General features: G+C 45.9%; 1 protein-coding gene across 4 annotated transcripts in view; it reads right to left on the bottom strand.

Moving 5' to 3' along the window:
- DDO (D-aspartate oxidase) overlaps nucleotides 1-12,992 on the bottom strand; it is a 184,615-nt gene extending 171,623 nt beyond the window's left edge. For 3 of the 4 annotated variants that reach the window (XR_012232320.1, XM_073576008.1, XM_073576012.1), the window contains exons 1-2: nucleotides 12,869-12,992; nucleotides 11,019-11,077 (exon numbers count right to left, since the gene is read on the bottom strand). Coding sequence is in view for 2 of the 4 variants with exons in the window: in XM_073576008.1 (XP_073432109.1) it covers nucleotides 11,019-11,077; nucleotides 12,869-12,892 (83 nt within the window). In the remaining 2 variants the exon portion in view is untranslated. The remainder of the gene's footprint in view (nucleotides 1-11,018; nucleotides 11,078-12,868) is intronic. The other variant, XM_073576010.1, reaches the window with a different exon arrangement.
- Between the last annotated feature and the right edge of the window lie 382 nt (nucleotides 12,993-13,374).

Genomic DNA, 13,374 nt, shown 5'->3' with positions numbered 1-13,374 from the left:
ACACCAGACAGACAGACAAGGATTGCTACGAAGCACAGGCAGCTCAGGGTCAGGTACACTCAACTAGAAGTATAAACAACAGGGGACTGCACTCCCCTGAAGCTATAAAAATCCTCCCCAGACCCAAAGAGAGGCTCTCCCCATTAACTCCTACACCACCTGCCCAGCATTCTAAATAAACCATGACAAGACCGAGCAAGAAGTTCCTAAGGTTTCCGAAGAAGACAAGGAAAAAGACGAACCGACCTTTAGAAGCCTTACCGGGAGAAGATGGAGCCAGAAAGGCAGGAGCAGTTGCGAAAACTGTGGGCAGCTCTAGGCCCTCAGGTGAATATCCTGGAGTACAACGAATCCTCGCCCATGGAAGGGTGAATTAAAAGAGAGGAGGAATGTAAGGAGATAGACCAAACTGCGGGTACCTGCATGCCAGGTCCAGAACTAGAAAGGCTGCATTCTTTGTTCCCGGGGGGGGGGAGCCTGAGTGGGGCAGACTTCCCCTGCTGTCTGGAGAAAGCCTGATAGAGGCAGACCTTCCCCTGCTGCAGGAGGAAGGAAGAGAGAGACAGGGCTTCCTGCTCATCGAGGAGAGCTGGGAAAGCAAGCTCAGCAGCCGGCAGATAAAAAGGAGAAGCATGCCAAAAAGGTCAGTCTGGCGCAGAGCAGTGCGGAGGACAGCGCAGAGAGCAGCGCACTATGCTTGCCCAACCAGAAAGTACCGGTTTGGTGACAGGCTGTATAGACAGAGCCCCCATCGCCTGCAGTGTGGAGCCGTGAAGAGCCGTGCCAGCAGAGCAGAGCTAAGCCGAATGCCGTATCCCACATGATAGTACCGCACACGCTCTGCCCAAGAGTGACCTCATACTTGACAGACACCTGCATACAAGTACATCGTTTGTGGACAACTAACTGTCAGCTCCCTGCTACCCTCCACGCTAGGAGGTGACCCTAGTGAAGGCAGCGACTGCACTGTGAGAGCGACACATAGAGAAAGAGAGACAGACGGCTAGGACAGAACCTCTCTATCAAGGACTTGTGACAGACACCTGCATACAAGTACATCGTTTGTGGACAACCAACTGTCAGCTCCCTGCTACCCTCCACGCTAGGAGGTGACCCTAGTGAAGGCAGCGACTGCACTGTGAGAGCGACACATAGAGAAAGAGAGACAGACGGCTAGAACAGAACCTCTCTATCAAGGACTTGTGTTCCGACGGTTCCCCCCCACACTAGACTCAGTACCGTGATAGAAACGTTTGAGCACGGCAAATATTCCTGCCTCCCAGAAACTTCATTGAGATGTCCCGCGCCGCTGTTGTCGGTGCCACCATTGGATCCCCGCCTGTTACAGACCCCACCAAGACGTTACGTGCCACTGTTGTCGGTGCCACCGTTGGAACCCTGAGAAGCTGCACTCAAGAAGACTACAGACTGATAAGTTTCACCTCTTTATTCCTGAACTTTCGTTCGTCCCTGTCCTACCCTGCCACTCTCCCAGTTCTGCCCCCATTCCTTATCATCGCCACACAATCCCTCACTCCCTGGGTGGAGTACATTCTCCTGTAAATAAACCTGTTAACCCTTGCTCTGCATGCATCTTGGCACTGCATCCCACGTTCCTGCTTATTACCTCACAAAGTGTCTTTAGTTTGTCGAAAGACTGGATACCAGGAAAACACTTTGGTTTTCTTTGTGAGTAATTGGTAAAATGATTTCTGAAAAGTTTTTAATGAATCTTCTGTAATGATGAGCGAGCACTAAAATGCTTGGGTGCTCGTTGCTAGGGTCGAGCGAATTGGAATACTCGGGACTCGGACAGAACAACGAGCCCAATGTAAGTGTATGGGAGACCCGAGAATTTTTACCGTGATCCCCCCGGGGGTCCTTTCAGGGTTTAAAAACATCAGAAGATGATGGAAACACTGCTAAAATGACACTGGAACATCATGGCAACTGTCCCTGGAAGCATTTCTCACTCCTAGGTCACAGCTCTAAGCAATGTTGTCAGAGTTTCACTCCCTTTTTGCAGGCGCACCACAGAACCTACAAAAACAAAACCAAAATGGATTTTGCTGGTAAATATATTAAGGACCATCTTTTCCAGGTTAATGACTTTTTCTAAGCCAAAATGATTAACCCAAAACAAAAATGTTCCTCCACCACTTGGGCTATGTTCACACACAGCGCTTTTGATGCATTTTGCAACTTTAGCATTGCTTTCAACCAATACAAATGCATTCACTGGGAAATGTCATTGTAACATTTAACAACGCTAGCTGGATATGTGGTGTATGACACATAAGCAAACACATCTTGCTTCATTTATGAAGGAGGAACTCTTAAAGTCACAGAGCCTATTTTTATAGGGGCATCAGGCAGCATTAATCTTCTTAAAGGGCCATTATTAAACAGTGGATCTCCTATGCTGTTATTGCCTATGCAGTGAGTGGATGGGCTGCCAACAATTACGACGCACCACACTGTTTTATTATACATTGACAGCAAAGCCTGCCCTGCTGCCAAGTCATATGGACCCCAATAAGCCTTTGAACCCAGGTACTGGATGGGCACAGGAAAATCCACTTCACATTATTCATTTTGTACTCCCATACTGTTCTATTATACATTTACTGCAAGGCCTGCCCTGCTACCAAGTCATATGTACCCCAATAGCCCCAATTCCCCCTTGGAAGAAAGGGCCTCATTAAAAAAAATGTCCCATTACAAAGGAGCGGGTCTCCTAGATTTGTAATGTCCATACACTAAAGGGCCTGTCACACTAAGCGATATCGCTAGCAATGTCGCTATAACTTGTGACGTTATAGCGATATTGTTAGCGATATCGCTGTGTCTGATACTTACCTCAGACCCGCTCCCCCGCTGGTTATCGCTGATTGTGCGAGAACATCCTGGACTGTTTCTCGTCGTCAGCTTCCTGCGGCGCTTCCTGCTGTGACGACGAGCGACGCGTGGAGCCGGACGGGAGGACGCAGGATCGCCTGGTGTGACAGGTAAGTAACGACCCCCGTCCCCAGTGATGTCGCTGGTGAGATCTGCCTGTGTGGCAGCCCACTAGCGACCACTTAGCGATGTACCAGCGATCCTGACCGCGTCATATCGCTGGTCGGTATCGCTGGTACATCGCTAAGTGTGACAGTACCTTAAGTGTATGGGCTGGCAAACAATTCCCCTGTGGGGTATACCTCAACCTTTTTTTCAACAAGTATTTTACACCCAGCATAACCACCCACCCTTGTTAATAATTCGACACTGGCTGTAGCAGCATGGAACACGTTATCCCTGTTTATCTAGTGGTGGTGGATGATGAGACGTGGAGGAAGGCCTCATGAAAAAATAGGCCCAATGTGAAGGAGCGGGTCTCCTAGACTTGTAATGCCCATAATCCACTACTCAACCGGGTTTTAACACGGAGGACCGTGAAACCAAACACAAAAACCATGTAGAAAAAAGGTCCTGTAAAGATACTTAATACAAAAGTATATATTTTATTAGTATTACACAGAATTTAAAAACAGGGAAAAAACAGTAAACCATACAGAAACTGGACAATAGCTTGACACTGGATGAATGAAAGATGTTGATGGCTAATACATGGACTACATCAAGTAAAACACATGAAAAAACATACAAAGATGTATATAATATATAGAAAAATTGGTGCTAGTGCAACAATAGTAGTTGTAAGTTTGAAACTAAAATAGTTCAAAAATAAACCTCATAAATTAAAAGCTAATCATGTGTTTCATAGAACTTATAGCATATGATATATACAGAGAGTACATAAAGTACTAGTGCAATAATAAAGTAGTTGTAGATTTGAAAAAAATAGTTAATCAAAGAACCTCATGTATAAATCTAATCATGTGATCCACAGAGCTTGTAGTATGAAAGAGTTCTCCAAATGGAAAACTGAACAGCTCTTCGGAGCGTCCGAGTGTGGGATCAGTTGTCTCAGGGCACTCAGCATGGTGGGAGGAAGTAGGATCAGGGGTGGAATATGTGGTCCCGATTCACAGCAACTGTGACTTGACCATGTTGAAGACAGGGTGCTGGTGGCGGTGGATAAGTAACTGGAAGTATTATCTGCTATCCAACCAACAACCTTTTAACACTGCTCGGGCTTCAATAGTGCTGTCTTGCTGTGGTCCCTTAGGACTTCGGACACTAAGGTCCAGCAAGAAGATGTGGGTGTTTTCTGTGGCCCAATTTCAGCTTGCCCACAGCCTTGGCTTGCACCATCACAATCACGTTCACTTCCCCGTCCCTTGCCACGCGCCTTGCCCATTGTAAATGGACTAGAATATTATACACGTTCACTACAAATGGCTGAATTGGGAGTGAACTTGTATGTGATACGTGTGTGGGAAAAACCACATTTTAAACTATCTGGACTGTAGTTAAAAGTGTTTTTTTGCTTATCAAATTTGTGTCAATAAGCACGATAACAGACTGCAAAAACACTAGAATATGTAGGGCTAAAATGGCCCAATTTTTTGCACAGATAAATGAGGCCTGTTACAGAGATACCACACTGTCAAATATGTGGCCTGTTTTTTTTTTTTTTTAAAGGCAAACTAGTTCTGTATATAACTAGAGTGACACACAGGAAAACATCTCAATACCGGCCTAAAATGGCCAAACTTGGAGCACGCAGATATGAGCTGGCACAGAGATACCACACTGACAAATATATATCCTGTAAGTTTTTCTTTTTTACGCTAAATAGTGCTGTATATAACTATAGTGACACACAGGAAAATAGTGGAATACCGGCTTAAAATGGGCAAAACTGGACAATGCAGATATGAGTCCTGGCATGGAGATACCACACTGCCAAATATGTGGCCTGTAATTTTTTCTTTTTTATGCTAAATAGTGCTGTATATAACTATAGTGACACACAGAAAAACACTGGAATACCGGCCTGAAATGGGCAAACTTGGACAACGCAGATATGAGTCCCGGCATGGAGATACCACACTGCCAAATATGTGGCCTGTTTTTTTAAAAAAAAAAAAATGCAAAATAGTGCTGTGTATAACTACAGTGACAGACAGCGAAGAAGGGAATACCGGCCAAAAATGCCCAAACTTAGAGCATGCAGGTATATGAGCTGGCACGGAGATACCACACTGACAAATTTGTGGCCTGTATTTTTTTCTTTTTTATGTTAAATAGTGCTGTATATAACGAGAGTGACTGACAGGAAAACACTGGAATACCAGCCTAAAATGGCCCAACTTGGACAACGAAGATATGAGGCCTGGCACGGAGATACTACACTGCCACATATGTGGCCTGTTTTTTTTAAAAAAATGGCAAAATAGTGCTGTATATAACTAGACTGACAGACAGCAAATAAAATGGAATTTAGGCCTAAAATGCCCAATTATTTAGCAGACGGATGGATGAGGCGTGTCACAGATATACCACAGTGTAAAATATGTGGCCTGTATATATTTTTTTGAGGGTTCACCAAAATGGTGTCAAGAAATTGTGTAAGACACTCAAAAGAAATTCTACTCTACTGTACCACATAAAAATGAAAGATTTCTCTGTGCACTCAAAAGTGAGTTTTGGGACCCCTTTAAAATTGCTGGATTTTCACACTGTGCTAGGAAAAGGATCTGGCTGTATTGTGCAGTGTCAAAAAGCAAATGGATAAAAAAAGGGCTCTGGATTGCTTTGCAATAAAATAAGCTCTATTAACCTGGTAAAAAAATTTTTTCCTAGCCAACTAGACCTGGGTCTAGGTATATACGGTGATAGGAATGGCGGAACGCACTAAATAAAAATAATAATAAAGAGCGTTCGCCGCTCGGGGTCCACCATGCAGTAGGTGATATAACCGCTGCTAAGTGGTGGCAGGAGCAATATGGCGGTAATGCGCACAGAGTTAAACGTCACCCAGGTGCACAGAGCAATCTCTGTTAAGCCACAGAGATGCCAAATAAACAAAAATACAAAGACTGAGCCTGTTGAGGTCACAGTACTCAGTATAAATACACACACGGTATCCGGTCACAGGAGTAGCCCAAGACGGCGGCACTACATCCGTCTAGACGTACCATGTGTGTGGCGTCGCAGCTGCGGACGCTAAGGAGAGCTGCTACTGCAGCGCGGCATGGAAACTGCCGCTAAACGACAAAGCTATTACGCAAGCGCAATGTCGGACGCTAGCAGCTGTGGATGTTGCAGCAGAGGAGCGCTGGCGCTGATTCTAACTCGGTCCCTAACCACATACATAATATCAGAGGGAAGGGGTTTTATAATGAGTCATTCACCAGAATCATACATCCGTCCTCATACACACAGCAGCAAGTAAGTCTATACTAGCGCATGGCTGTTCCGCCATGCGCGCCTTTTATAGCAGCCGGGACCTTCTGCAAGCCTCCAGATCTCTGAGATGGACCAATGAGATCTGGAGAAGGACCTGAGCACATGACTCCCGATCTCCAATGGGAGATCGTCCCATGAGCATGCTCAGTAGGAGGGCAAAAGGACTCAGGAGAGATTTGCTGCAAGGCAATCTCCTCTACAATCTCCTCTGCAGTAGGTAAACAGCAGGAGACTGCAGAATGTGAGGGTCTGGATCCCTGCGGAGTAAACGCAGAAATCCGACGCCTAACATAAGGTCAATATATCCTATAGGTAGCAGCAGCAGCAACAGACAGTAGGGAATGAACCCTCTTGATGTATGCAATGATATCTATATACACACACACAGTGCCTGCAGGCCTTGCACTGATATGTATAGAGCGACGTACAATCCCCCTGCTTACCTAACAGTGCAACCTATATCCTCTGGTATTAGTCCTTAGAAGGACTGGAGTTCTTTAGGATGGTAGACCCCACACTGACTAATCCCCAAATCTGATCCTATCTCGGCAGCAGCTCTCCATACACTATTTCAATCCGGAGCTGAATATGCCGAGCAGGGCGGCGTCCAGTCTCTTCTACCCCTGATGATGGTGTGCGGCCATCCAATCACTGCACGACCACAAGAAAGACGGCTGCGGCGTTTCATTGCCTGGCAGACAATCCCTGCATCGTGATTGGGTCTCTAAAGACCGCCAAAAAAGCTGGATGGAGACCCGAGTTCCCGCTGAGTAATCCCGGAAATGCTCTGTTCTTGACAAGTACACAGAGTACTGTGATACTCGGGCAAGTAACGAGTAGTGGCGAGCACGTTCGCTCATCACTAATCTTCTGTATAAATTTGCAAATCTTATAAAATGCTAAACATGTTTTAAATTTCTTGGGGTAGGCCACTCAACTACAGCTTTGTTTTTACTGGGATCCATGCTCAGACCTTCTGGGGAGATGATACAACCCTGAAATTGAGTCCTGGTTTGTTCAAATTCACATTTTTCGAGTTTGATATAGAGATGGTTATTCTGTAGACGTTTGAGGACTAACTGGACATGTCTGCAATGCTGCTGCAAGTAATCTGAAAATATAAGAATGTCATCAAGATAAACAACAACAAACTGATCAAAGAAATCTCAATAAACATCATTAATAAAGTGCTGAAAGGTGGCAGGGGCGTTTCTAAGGCCGAGAGGCATAACCAGATATTCAAAATATCCGTATCTAGTTCTAAAAAGGCAGTTTTCCACTCATAACCATGGCAAATTCGTATGAGATTATAAGCCCCTCTTACATCGAGTTTGGTAAAAACTCTGGCAGAACGCAGTCTCTTCATAAACTGAGGAATTAAGGGGAGTGGGTATTTTTAACGGTAATCTTATGAATTTCTCTGTAATCAATACATGGCGACAGGGTTGAGTCCTTTTCTACAAAAAACAAGGGTGCTCCAGCTGGCGAAGAAGAAAGTTGAATGAAGCCCCTCTCAAAAATTTTGTCTAGATTTACTTTCAGTACTTTCAATTCTGTCTCAGAAAGATTGTAAATTTGCCCAAACGAAACTGATGCTCCAGGAAGCAATTCAATGGGACAGTCATAAGAACAATGAGGAGGCAGATGATCGACTTTCTTCTTACTGCAGACATCACTGAACTGCTGGTACTGAGGTGGTACTTTATCATAATTTTGATGAGAAATCTCGGATACTTGAATTTGTTCGAGAACAGATAAATTAGCATGGCAATTGTTCTTGCAGTACTTACAGGGAAAGGTAATGGTCCTCGATGCCCAGTTGATAGGTTCATGAATTGATAACCAGGGAATTCCAAGAATAACTGGAAATTTTGGAGAGGAAATAAGATAGAAACTAACCGCTTCATGATGATTCAATTTAAATCAGATTTCAAGTTCAATTGTCTTGTGAGTAACCTGTCCAGTTGATAAAGGTGATCCATCTGCAGTTTCCACATCGATTTGCATGGATTTAGTCCTACTTGCAATGTTACAGAGTAGATGGTCTGCATAACTGGATCTAGCCATTCAGATAGGTCTAAATTGCTTGCTTTTATTAGGACAATTAATGGCAAAATGTCCAGAGCCCCCACAATAGAGGCATATGTGGCGCCCCCAGGAGTATGGTCGCCACAGTGGCATTGCCTTCCTCCAGGGAGGGTGATGGCAGGCTTGGAGGCAATGAAGGGTTTCTCTAACAGTTAACCATGTCATGCAACACAGTTCCCACTCCAGGCCAGCAGAGGGAGCTCTGAACCAGAATTGGGGGAGGAGTGCTCTCTGAGGGCCAGGAAGGGAAATCAGGAGTTAGTGTGAGGAGGACAATGAGTGTAGACGTGTGGAGAGAAGCTGGAGGTTGAGCTGAGGATAGAGAGCTCCCTCCCAGTGAGAGTGCATGATCTGGAGCCTGGTCTCCATGGTTGTATGGATACTGAAGGTCCTGCAACAGAAACCAGAGGAATAGGAAGCTGTAAATGCTCTATTCCCAACTAAGACTCGGAGGCACAACAGCGACGGGTGAGCCAAGAGAGATAAAGGGCTACAGCTGTCTGCCATACGAGGTAGTTCTAAGAGAAGATAAGAAGGAGGAACTTCAGTATAACACATACTGTATGTACCTCAAGCCAGCGCTAGGAAGGAGACTACACAACCCATCTGATAGAGAAATCCCTGAGATGCTTCCAGGCTAGCCTGCTCCTGTGCCATCTGTAACCAGGACCCTGGACTGCGTTCGCCAAGTAAAGGTAAAGAAACTGCACCCTGTTGTGTCCTTGCCTCCTTCCTGCAACATCCTCAGCACTGCTACATCTCTGTGACAAACACTGCACCTCTTCCTAAAAATTCCGCTACACTGCCATGGGACAAACAGCCCTACCTGTTTTGGACTACAACATCATTGCTGCACTACACCATCTGTGCCAGAGGATCTGTCTGCAGCGTCGGCTTAACATCTACATTGCTGAACACCACAGGTGGCGTCACGAATCACTTATAAACTTTATTCCCAACTCAACCCCTTTTACATGGGCGCCCAGGGCCACGGACCGGGTCACCGCTGCTGTGACATTCCCATCTGAGAGACCGGCCCGGTACCGAGTATCCCACAGCCCTGGGAGAGCGACCCACATACATTTTCTGTACGTCGCCTCCCCTTCTCTGCTGCAGAGAGAGAGGTTTTCGGATTACATCAATTTGCGTAGGTTTAAGCACACTTTCCATTTCCTGTTGGTTTATTAGGCTAAGTGCACACGTACCGGAACTCTCGCGGAAATTACCGCGAGAATTCCGGAATTCCAGTCCGCGGGAAAATCGCATTTTAAATTCCCGCGATTTTCCCGCGGAAAAACTAGCATTTTGCAAGCGTATTTAGCTTGCAAAATGCTAGCGTTCTCCAAGCGTTCTGTAGCATCGCTTGGAGAACTGATTGACAGATTGGTAACACTCGTCAAACATAGTGTTTGACGAGTGTGACCACCTTTTTAATACTGAGGCCGCCTATGCAGCATCAGTAGTAAAAGATAGAATGTAAAAAAAAAAATAAAAAATGGTGTTATTCTTACCTTCCGACGTCCCGCGCATCCGTTCCCAGTAGTCCTTTGCGAAAATGCCCGCGATGACGTCCGTTCTCGCGGGAACGCGACGTCTCGCGGTAATTCGCGATGACGTCGCGCGAATTACCGCGAGACTTCGCGATCCCGCGAGATCGGACGCCATCGCGGGCATTTTCGCAAAGGACTACTGGGAACGGGAGCGTGAAGAGAAGCAGGAAGCCTGCGCGGGACGTCGGAGGGTAAGAATAACAATATTTTTTATTTTAAATTCTTTTTTTTTACAGGGATATGGTACCCAAAGCCCGGAGGACAGTCTCCTCTCCTCTGGACCGTGGGTACCATCCGCAATTGTTCTGCTTACTTTCCGCATGGTGTGCACAGCCACATGCGGGAAATAAGCGGAACAATGCATTCCTATGGGTGCGGGATCGCCGCGATTCCGCAAAATAATGAGCATGCTGCGGTTTTTACCGCGAAGCGATTCCGCCGCGGTAAAAACCGCAGCATTAGCACAGCATTGCGGAATCCCATAGGAATGCATGGGATGCTTATTTTTCGCGTTTTCGCGGCAAAATCGTGCGGTTAAAACTGCCGCGGAAACGCGAAAAAAACGCCACGTGTGAACTCAGCCTTAATGTTGATTTAGTAAAGGAGTAGTTAGGGTTGTTTCCAAATATTCGCAGTCTTTCCTTTCTTCATTCATTGAGCCTCTGATCAATTCAGATGCACAATTGAATAAAGTTCTCTAAATTTACAGAGATCTCGACTCTTGCAAGCTCATCCTTTACTAGCTCTGATAACCCCCGGAAAAATTGACTCCTCTGGGCGGCTAAATTTCATGTGGTGTCTGCCATCCAACAGCGAAATTCATAGGTATATTCAGCTACAGAGTGCCGCCCTTGACGTAGGTTATGCAATTTGGTTTCAGCTGTAGCACAATGATTTGGCTCATCAAACACTTGATCCATAGTTGTGATGAAGGATATCAGAATTCTTTTCCATATAAAGTGAGGCCCATGAAAGAGCCTCATCATTCAGGAGATTAATGATAAAATTAGGTATTAGACCTACCGGTAATTATGTTTCCGGGAGTCCATCCTGACAGCACCATGGAGGACGTCCTCCTCATCCTTGCAGTGACAGAAAAAGCACACGAGGTTAAAAGGCCCCTCCCCACCCCCATTCCCTCAGTGTTTTAACAAGTACTACACCATGGATGATGCAACTTAACACATTTATGTATGCAATATCATATTACGACATAACATAATCAGGGAGGGAACTAACCATGCTGTCAGGGTGGACTCCTGGAAATATAATTACCAGTAGGTCTAGTGCCTATTTTCCAGGCCGTCCCTCCTGACAGCACCATGGAGAATACCAAAGTACCTCCTCAGGGTGGGATAACAGCCTGGAGAACCATTCTCCCAAAGGCTGTTTGCTGGCTAGATAGTACATCTAGCTTGTAATGTTTACAAAACGTGTCCAACTTGGACCAGGTTGCGTCCCTACAAATTTGGTTTACTGATGCCCCGCCCTCTCTGCCCATGAGGTTGATAACGCTGGAGTTGAGTGGGCTCTTAAACCCTCCAGGGGGCTGATGCCCCCAGAGTGATAGGCTAGGGTAACCTCTGATTGTCATGCCGACTCATCCGTGACCCGCAATCATGTGACGGGGTCACCGATGAATGGGATTAGTGACGTGCTTCCGGCGCAATCACATTAAATGCCACTGTCAGAGATTGACGGAGTCCACATCAAAGGGAGGAATATGACATGCGCAGTACGTGTATAGCGCATATCAAGAAGGGGTTAAAGGAGCAGCAGGTAGCGTAGTCAGGAATAGCCAGGTGGCGGTACATGGAAGCAGCAGTATAATCTTAGAATGAAGGAGCAGGTGAAAGGAAGCTTGACTAAAGGCTGGTAGCTCAATAATTTCTCAAGGAAGGAAGTGCAATGCCAGGTTTAAGTAGGGTGTTCAATCAGGGTGGAACCAATCAGGAACTCAGGGTGAAGACAACCAGAAACAACACAGGTACGTGTATCTGGGTTAGCAAGGAACTGTCTAGCGAGCTGAAAAGCTCATAGGGAAGAGCTGCCGCCTGCTGCACAAGAGATGCTGGGTCCAACTCCTGACAATGACTCTCATTGTTGCAATCAATTTTTGTACCAGTGTTTAGTGTATGTAGAGCTTATAGTTAGTATTATATGCTCTGCGTGGGCAAACCTGGAAAAGTGTTAGTGTGCTAAATGGCGTATGCACAGCACATGTATGTGATTTGTCTGGTGTGTAAGTGATATGTATAGGAGATGTCCAGCTGTGCCATTCTTAGTCATCTCTGCAAATAATGCCATGTTGTACTTGGAAATGTTCATTATCACTTTTCCACACAAAAATTTAGGACACAGCTTTTATAATTGTGCCAGAAGCCAAGATGAAGGTCAGTGCTGCTGTTTAATAAGATCAGGGCCCATGGTGTAAGGGTGACGGCTACATGGAAACCACCTGATGGCTCTAAATTGGACTTCCACTGACAGACTTTGCACAAGACACTCTGCTTAGCAGTACTTATTAGCAAAGCTTTAAAAATTCAAATTTATTGTGGGGCGTGGCCTGGACGCCTAGGATGCCAGTTGCATGAGCTGAGTGCTCCTTCCCTGAGACCCTGCAAAGCGACAATTTCAGCGCCTTTCCTGCATATTAATCAACCCACCCGGCTGCCCGAATTCTCACTGTTCACCTGCAAGATGACGAGGGGTAAGAGAAATCTCAAAAACCAAAGCAAATTGGAGATTTTCTTCAACAGGGATACCAGGCAAGATGGCCCCTCAGTAATCCGGGTCTCCTGCTCCTCGGGAAAGTCCCCTGAGCCCAGCAAAGACCACCGCTGCGGTGCGGGATAAGGCAGCACCCACCTCACCTTATCTCCGGGGTCCGGGTCCATCACCAGGATCTAGATTTTCCCCACTTGCGGAGAGACACGAGGAAAATGTAGTTCCAGCCGGCCGGCAGATGGATATGCAGCAAGGCACACCTCCCCTGCACTCCCAGCATAAGGAGAGAGATGATTCAGAGAAAGGGGATTCTGGAGAGGACAATAGTAAATCTCTTGTGCCCTCTAGTGCACTTGCAGTATTACAGCAGCTTCCTACAACAGATCTCCCTGCTTCAAGAACTTTAATTAAAGATATGCTGATGGCTTTTAGCACCGCAATGCTAAAGGACTTTTCTTTAATGTTAAAACCTGTTACATCTCACATTCAGGAGGTGGAGGAGAGAGTGTCCCATGTGGAGGACAAAATGGGAGAATTTGCATCTTCCCATAACAACCTTATTGACTCTCACGACATGGCAGAAGATATAGAAGCCATATATAATAAACTTGTGGACTTGAGGATCGTAACTGCAGGAATAACCTAAAATTAA

The sequence above is a fragment of the Dendrobates tinctorius genome, unplaced genomic scaffold (assembly GCF_039654945.1).
Source record: "Dendrobates tinctorius isolate UK_male_01 unplaced genomic scaffold, ASM3965494v1 ptg000046l, whole genome shotgun sequence".
NCBI lineage: Eukaryota > Metazoa > Chordata > Amphibia > Anura > Dendrobatidae > Dendrobates > Dendrobates tinctorius.
This window is presented reverse-complemented; position numbering and strand designations above follow the sequence as displayed.